Below are 8,720 nucleotides of genomic sequence, written 5' to 3' on the forward strand. Positions count from 1 at the left end.
TTTCTTTTGATTCTGAAGAACTATCGCTCGCGGTGTCAGAATTATCGCGCGTCTTGATGTTCCTATATTAATTATAAAATTATTTACAAAATTAAACTCTTGTAATAATAAGAATTCTTAAATAAACATTTATGTGATTTATGATGTATACAAAAAAATTTATAATACCTATATGTTTACAAAAATCAAAATGTATCAAAAAATTTATAAAAATTTTTGATATATAATTTAATTTATATCTTATATACATATACATACAGGATGTAAAAAAAGAATTAAAAACTTACTAGGTAAGTAATTTTTACGTGGCCTTAACAAAGCTACACTGAGAAAAAATGCTGTTGCTTAAATTAAATGTCGAATCACGGGGTGCCAAAAACATAAATAATTGATTCAATTGTATAAATAGTTGATTCAACTATAGTGTAGTCATTTTAATAATTCAAATATTGAATCAACTATTTATACAATTGAATCAACTATTTATGTTTTTGGCACCCTGTGATTCGACATTTAATTGAAGCAACAGCATTTTTTCTCAGTGTATTTATAGTCACACTAATATTACTATTTAATGCACCACTTAGAACCCTACAACTTTTATTTAAAACATTTTTTTCTAAATGCTTTGTTTTCGAGATATTTGATTACTGCAAAACTTTTTTGGTACACCCTGTATGTATATATATATATGTATATATATACAAATTTAAGTATTTTATAAATCTCTCTCTCTCTCTCTCTCTCTCTCTCTCTCTTTCTATATATATATATATATATATATATATATATATATATATATATTTGAGATTTGTGAAATACTTAAATTTGTAACAAAAAATTTGAGTTAATAATATAATAAACAAAATTGTATGATTATTTTTTAGAGAGAGATAAATAGTAGAAAAAAAACATAATTACATCAATTGAGATCCGAAAATGTTCTTTCCATTTCGTTATGAAGCGCATTCTTAAGCCAATCGTTGGAATCAGTTCTCTTATTAAATCATGTGTTAGATTTTGCAATAAAGTGAAATCAATTGCTTGTGCTGTATATACCAAAAAAATAATCAATTGTCAAAAACATTTGTTTAATTAAAATAAAAACATAATATATAAAAATAATTCATATAATACACAGGAATCGTGTCAACCATGATTTTCAAAGAACGTTTTTTATTATATTAATATCTCAGCCAAAAATTAATATTTTTTAACTTTATTTATCTTAATCTACTGTTTAATATGTGTACTTTATTTTTTAAAACATTGAAATTTTATAGTAAATTATTAACAGCATAACTACAAGCTAAAGATAATCTATTTTTCGCGAACCGGAGATCTTAAGATCTTGAAGTCGGAGACCTTGCAGTCGGAAATTTTGCTGTCATTGATCTTGATCGCGAGGCCGAGGACGAGCGCAAAAATAATACGGGCGTCAGCTCACAAACTCGGTTTTACAATACATGAACAATAAGCAGTTTCAGAATCACAGAATTTCACCGCACGCGAACCGTACTCATCACAGAGTTTTACACTGAGAAAAAAATACTGTTGCTTCAATTAAATGTGAAATTCCGAGGTGCCAAAAACATAAATAGTTGATTCAATTGTATAAATAGTTAATTCAATATTTGAATTATTAAAACGACTACGCTATAGTTGAATCAACTATTTATACAATTGAATCAACTATTTATGTTTTGGCACCCCGAAATTCCACATTTAATTAAAGCAACAGTATTTTTTTCTTACCGCAAGCGAGCAATACTTAATCTCAGCTACGAACGACACGAGATTTTCGTAAGGATCGTCAGCTACTGTACGCACGTGGCCGCGCGTTATCGCGAGGCGAGGTGCGACAATAACGCGCGGCAGAAACGTCTCGTGTGAACAGGCTCTTAACTGTCGCTATTAGACGCGGTGCCTCGATGAATAATCACGCGCGACGCTCCTCGAGGCGCGTGATCGCGGCTCACGAATAATAATAGATTTACCTTTGAAATGTTGAATAAGGCTATCTTCGAAGCCCCTTGTAGACACTGCCACCTTGTAGAAACGAGTTTATACAAAAAATAGAAGTAGCCTGTCAAGAAATGACATCCGTAATGTTATCGAAAGTGCGAGAAAGCATAAAGCACCTTTTATAATCTTCTGTAAAGATAAAATACAAATATGATGATTATATTAATGTTAAATCAATAATGTTATTATATACCCTGTCTTCATACACCCTGTACATCACTGTATTATTGAAAAACAGCTTTTCTTGGAGTTAATTATATAACACGCTGATATTTTTGTCGTGTTTTTTGTACATAAATTGATCATGTAAGTTACTGAATATTTCATAAGAATGATATTTCTCCAGATGGTACACAACCGAAGGAAAAGATCGGATCCTACAACCATCGACTCGATAATTCCAATAAACCAGCCTACTGATACTACTGGTAAAACTAATAACCTAATGCATCGCTTATCTTGAAAGTCGTGTAACAGCTTATACAAGTTCCAATGAAACGCGAAATTAACTGTTTAATTACAGATACACGTCTGGCAAAACGTGAGTCTATGGTGTCCGCTCTTTCTAACTACCTGTTGTCATTGCTACCAAAAAACGTAGCCAACGCAGCTCGATACATTTATCCATTCATGGTTTTACGAATAGGAGACACCACGGTATTTCAAGGAATTATTAACACGTTTGGGATGCTACTAGGTTATTATCCTTCTCAAACGCCAACGATCTCTGGACGTGCATCCGACGGAATGCATATGTTTCAACAAAATTTAACTGCACAAGACGAGGTATGTTGCAACGATTCACGCCTTATTTCAATAGATCTTTCATGAAATTCGCGCAATCTTCGAGTTTGTGGAAATCGAACGATAACGATTATAGTAGTAAATTCATTTTATGTACTTAAAATGCACCTATATGTAACATCTAGCAATTTGTCTTATGCGACAAATATGTACATCACTGTATTATTGACAAACAGCTTTTCTCGGAGTTAATTAAGCGTGTGGAGGAACATGAGGAGGATATCGTGCTGGAATACGCTTATCCATGCCTAGTTGCACGAGTGAAAGACACCAAAATGTTTCAAGAAATTGTAAAGAAATTGGAGTATATACTGGGTCATTATCCATCTCAAACGCCAACGATCTCTAAACCTGTATACAACGGAATGCATATGCACATGATCAGCACGGAAAAGCCAAGCCAGGAAAATTTATTAAAAATACCTTTTTACTCTGAAATAACACCGGAAGCTTTCTATCAATACCCGATTGTCGGTGCTCTATATTTTGACAAAACTGGCAGACAATGTCTAAAATATTATTCTTACTATCCAGCAAATAATTAAAAAAATAATCTACGCGCGCGCATTTATTTTGTTTATTTAAGTTTTAACTGATTTATTGTTTCTTATATATGTGCCTGTTTGGGTATTACATATGGCGGTCAACTAATATTAACGAGTTATAAATGTTGTACGTAAAATATTTAATTCTTTCTTAAATAACAATGTAAATGGTTGATTAATTATTACATTTAAATAGAATTATTGTTTAAAAGTCAAACCGAAATTTCGGATTCTTGAGCGCTCGAAATGCGCAGCCCAGTCACGAACGCCGCGAACCACAGACATGTGCCTCGACGAGCGTCTCGCACGCTTATTTGTCGAGGCATCGTGCCTAGCGACAGGAACGCGTGTTCCACGCGTTAGCATTAGACGAAAGTACAAATAAAATCGGAAAACAAAATCACCCGCTCCGTGAGTGACTGACTACCTATCCCCGTTTCGCGCGGCACGACTGTCGAATCGAGCGCGAAGCGGGCAGAATCTCTCGAATCGTCGGCTCGTTCGCATTTCAACGAAAATCTCAAACCGCTCGTCTCGACAAAAGTACTTTTCGTTCGCTATTGAACTCTTGTGTGCGTGCGATCTATCTTGTGTTAAATTACAAGGTAAGTAAGTTTCTTTCTGCTGCTCCACATCTTTCAGCGAGGCTCAAAGCTCGCGCCACCGAACGTCTTCGCGCTCATCTCTGAGCGAATTCCGGCGATTCAATTGGGACGATCTCGGCGTCGAGATCGCCTCCCGACAATTATAAAGTTTATATTTTGATACATTTAAGAAACAAAGTTTATTTTTATTTTTATCACGCGGAGAAATATTTGTGAAAATCAATTTATTTATTATTTATCTTGTAAAAATTAATAACAGATGACAAATCGGTATAAGTGTAGTTACGAACCTGAGCGCGCAAATTGTACGCAATATTATTGCGCAATATTGTTGGCAAATTTTAATCACTAATTATAACTCAAAAATTATTGTGGCCTCATATAGCCCATATTTTCGTATTATAGGATTTTTTATTCCATTTTGCCTCTTAGTAAATAACGTTTATTGATTTGAAATTTATTGATACAGTGAATTTTAATTGATATTACGAATCGTACATTTAATATTTTTCATTAGTCAATGATAGGATTCATTAAATCACGAATCGCTGTTCGTTAATAGAATGTACTTGAACGTTTCTTAGCTTAATGTAACATTTAATTAAATCAATAAAAATGTTCATTCTCCCAATGAATGTGTTTAGTAGAATCAATAAACTCATTCATTAAATGTGAAATTGGACATTGGCTGAATGAAATATTTGTTGAGGTAACGTATCCACATCAACTTATACCGATTTTCATGTGCATTTCGCATCGCGTCTTTGAGCGTCAACGACCACTCTCGAAAAGTGTCTCCGGTTAACGACAACGGGCGCGGCGCGGCGAGGAGCGTTCAGCCCGATCGTTCTTTCGTTCTTTTCTTCCGGTCCGCGCTCACGGTTCCCGCAGCGACGCGAAAATTGCGTAGTCGGTCGAAACACGCGGTGTAGATTGCTCGAATCGCGTCGTTCGAACTTACAATAACTTCGTTATTCGACAACGTATTATTCTCCTGTTGCGAGATACAGTTCGCCTTTCGCGAAAAGAATAACAGTATGCTCTGATTAACCGGGTAGTGACATTTGTGTTCCGTTAACATTAATATTCGCGGAACGCGATATTCGGCGAATGATTTTAGTGCGTGCCGGCCAGCGAGGTCTCGGCAGTCTCGTCCCTGCCTCTGCGTCAAAGGAAAGGAAAAGCGTGCGTTTCTTCTCGGAGGCTCAGGGAAAAAGATCTTCCTTTCGGATCGACTTCCCGAATTGCGTTGGACACTGCTGTTCCTCGAGGTCGGAATCGGACAAGGTAGTTCGTGCGGACATTTGATCATCCCGAATGGTCATCGACAAACAACAACGATATAATATAAGTACTTCGATTGTTCTCAATTCCGGCTCACGGATGTACCGCATTTGCACGCTCGTACGAGCACATCCGAATTATCTCGGATAATTGTGTTAAAAGACGACACTCATTCTCGTTTCATAGCATTGCGTCGTTCCCTGGCCCTCGGATGGCCATTCCCTTTGCAATATTCATCTCTCAAGTTGTCGCGTTTTCGAGTACGCTCGTATATTATATCGTTGATAATTACGAATCGTACATTGAATATTTTTCATCAGTCAATGATAGGATTCATTAAATCACGAATCGTTGTTCATTAATAGAATGTATATTATACGTATATTATATCGACGAAGTGTTTCGCCGCCCGGAGAAATTCCAGAAGTTGTTTACTCTAACGAACTGCGTAACCTTGACTCGTTTCTTGCATTATCGATATAACCAATACGTCTCTAAGCTCGCGAGATTCCAAGCCTGTATTGCGTTGTGCAATTTATAATTCCTGCGTTGATTCGGTTACAGTCACATTACTCATATTACGATTCGTGCATAAATATCTTAACATATTCATTGCGTTGTATTCATGTGCATTACACTCTTTACATTCGAACATTAACGCTACATGTCTATCTTATTTACGGTGGAATCTTGACATGTTGGTTGCTATTATTTAATTGCGGCACACCTGTTGTGTGATATCTCTTGCGTTTATATTCATGTGTGTCATTTTACTCGTATTTTACTCCTGGCGTTAATTTAGTTTAATTATTCTTCGCGGTGTACTTTGCAACGATTTACGTTATATTCCTCGCATTGTATTTATTACATTGCAATTACTTTAACCCATTTCCGTTACGTGACTTGCGTTTTGGTTTCAGATTGAGTTACTTGCGTTCCATTATACGCGTTACATATCGTATGTCAATTTACTTGCGTTACATTTATTGCGTGCATTATGTAGATCAGCTGTTGCTGGTACTAGTTCGCCCGAATAAGATACTTTCATACATTTCATATATTTTTAAACAAAATGTTATGTTATATTTGTAACAAAGACTTTAAGTCTTTATGTTTACTGATTTGTCATTTTAAACGCAGTCATGATTTAAAAACAAATTCAATATTTAGATGTTGTAAATCCAATTGTCTTCAAATTTTTAAAAATTTAAGTAGCTTTAAAAAGCATATAACGCGTAAACATGTAAATGATAAAGATATTGGTAATAAATTTGAAAGTCAAGATTGTAACTTCGATGATACACAAAATGATATACAAAATAACACGGAATTTGATGCAAGTGCTAGTCATTCTACTGCATCTTTAGTTTCTAATTATCCCGTTTGTACGTCATATGATGATATTAATGAAACGCGAACATCAGAAATAATTGAAATAGAGAACAGTTCAATTCCTGAGTTTCAAATGGAAGAGTCGCTTAAAAAAATGGTTGATTCTGTTACGGAATTTGTACTTACTCTCCACAATAATAATAATTTTTCCAGGAAGGATGTTTTTAAAATACAGAAATACGCGAACAAATGTTTAATTGATCCATTATTGGATATTATGAAATCATTTATCAATAATAAACTTCATGCAAACAGTTCTGTATATAACGAATTTAGTAGTCTGATATCAAATTGTAGAAATCCCTTCAAATTCTTAAATACTGATTATTTATTGTATAAATGGTTAAAAAGTGAGAATTACATTGAAAATGTACAAGAATTTACAATTGATGACGCAATTAGTGGAATTCATCGAAACGGTAGTTTTATATATGGTGAAAAAGAAATAAAGGGTGCTCTTATGCCCTTGAGATTTCAATTTAGAAAAATATTTGAAAAAGGAGGACTTCTAAAACGTACATTAGATAATATTGACTGTTTACAAAAGTGTCCGATATTCACAAATTTTGTGCAAGGCGAATTATGGAAACAAAAAACTAAATTATATTCTGATAAAATAGTGATGCCATATTTCTTGTACTTGGATGAGTTTGAAATTAATAATCCTCTTGGATCTCACTCCAAGGTTCATTCAATTTGTAATTTTTACTATTCTTTTCCGTGTTTTCCGGTGGAAGAATCTAAATTGGAAAATGTATTTTTTGCTGCGATTATAAAATCTACTGATATAAAAAATTATGGGAATGAAAAATGTTTTCAGTCTCTTATAAATGAATTAAAATATTTAGAAATAAATGCGGTATAGACATTAAAATCGATGAAAACTCAATTTTACGCGTTTATTTTATCTTGGGTTTGGTGCTTGGGGATAACTTAGGATTAAATTCATTTTTAGATTTTAATCAATCGTTTTCGAGTAATTCCTTCTGTCGACTTTGTAAAGTAGAAAACGTGGATTGTAAAAAACTAACCACTGAAAATAAGGAATTGATGCGAACAATTACAAATTACGATAATGACTTAAAGATAAATAATTCACAACGCACTGGAATTAAAAATAAGGTAATTATTTACAAAAAGACCCCACCTGCCAATGACCTTGACCTTGACATATGTTGTCAAGGTCACCCTCCTGAGTGACCTTCAGAAGTTTTTAGCCGGCGGTCGTTATTCGTTAAAAAGTTATTAACAAAAAAAGTTTCGAAAATATAGCAGCTATTTTGAGTAATGGAAGGCATAAATAACTAATATATATGTCGAAATAGTTCACGCATACACTTTCCACGCGAACCGAGGTTCACGCACACCCCCCCCTGCTTTCGGGGGAGGTGCGGTAGCCCCGAAATAGTTCACGCATACACTTTTCACGCGAACCGAGGTTCACGCACACCCCCCCCCTGCTTTCGGGCCGGCGTGAACTTTTCATGCGTGGAAAGTTAATATGCGAGATGCCACATAGGTTAGTTGACGCGCTTTAAAAGTATTTAAGTGTTTAAAGCGCGTCAACTAACCTATATATGCACTTATATATACTATATTTTCCAAACTTTTTTTGTTAATAACTTTTTAACGAATAGCGAGCGATGGCTAAAACCTTCTGAAGGTCACTCGGGGTCATGACCTTGACAACATATATCAAGGTCATTGAAATCGGTGAGGTCGCCAAACTTTTTTTGTTAATAACTTTTTAACGAATAACGACCGCCGGCTAAAAACTTTTGAAGGTCACTCAGGAAGGTGACCTTCACAACATATGTCAAGATCAAGGTCATTGGCGAGTGGGGTCTTTTTGTAAATAATTACCAAAAATAATTCTTTATTAAATGATATTCCATCATTTCATGTATGAAAACTATTATGTGGACGTCATGCATGATATTTTTGAGGGAGTTTGCCACTACAATTTATGTCATGCACGTACTTATTTCACAAAAAAAATGAAATATTTTGATCTAAAAATTTTAAATTCAAGAAAACAAAATTTCGAATATGGACCAAAAGAAAT

At 34.5% G+C, this 8,720-nt stretch overlaps 2 protein-coding genes and 1 long non-coding RNA gene across 4 annotated transcripts; 2 read left to right on the forward strand and 1 right to left on the reverse strand.

The window, feature by feature from the left end:
* Nucleotide 1: 1 nt before the first annotated feature.
* On the reverse strand, nt 2–2,138 carry LOC112456840. Its single transcript, XR_003041023.1, has 3 exons — nt 1,998–2,138; nt 922–1,049; nt 2–62 (listed from the first exon to the last, which is right to left on the reverse strand). It is a non-coding gene; the product is annotated as an uncharacterized LOC112456840 (long non-coding RNA).
* A 232-nt stretch (nt 2,139–2,370) lies between these two features.
* On the forward strand, nt 2,371–3,542 carry LOC112456839. 2 transcript variants are annotated; one of them, XM_025019601.1, is made up of 4 exons: nt 2,371–2,453; nt 2,549–2,566; nt 2,672–2,811; nt 3,006–3,542. In XM_025019601.1, exons 1-4 carry the CDS (start codon nt 2,372–2,374, stop codon nt 3,372–3,374), a joined length of 609 nt encoding a protein of 202 aa, XP_024875369.1. In that variant the 5' UTR covers nt 2,371; the 3' UTR covers nt 3,375–3,542. The 2 variants fall into 2 exon arrangements, with proteins under 2 accessions (XP_024875369.1, XP_024875368.1); XM_025019600.1 differs by having other exon boundaries at nt 2,549–2,811.
* A 319-nt stretch (nt 3,543–3,861) lies between these two features.
* Nucleotides 3,862–7,771, forward strand: LOC112456837. The gene is made up of 2 exons (XM_025019598.1): nt 3,862–3,979; nt 5,100–7,771. Exon 2 carries the CDS (start codon nt 6,336–6,338, stop codon nt 7,518–7,520), a length of 1,185 nt encoding a protein of 394 aa, XP_024875366.1. The 5' UTR covers nt 3,862–3,979; nt 5,100–6,335; the 3' UTR covers nt 7,521–7,771.
* Nucleotides 7,772–8,720: the final 949 nt, after the last annotated feature.

The sequence above is a fragment of the Temnothorax curvispinosus genome, unplaced genomic scaffold (genome assembly GCF_003070985.1).
Source record: "Temnothorax curvispinosus isolate PA1 unplaced genomic scaffold, ASM307098v1 QBEX01007253.1, whole genome shotgun sequence".
Taxonomy (NCBI): domain Eukaryota; kingdom Metazoa; phylum Arthropoda; class Insecta; order Hymenoptera; family Formicidae; genus Temnothorax; species Temnothorax curvispinosus.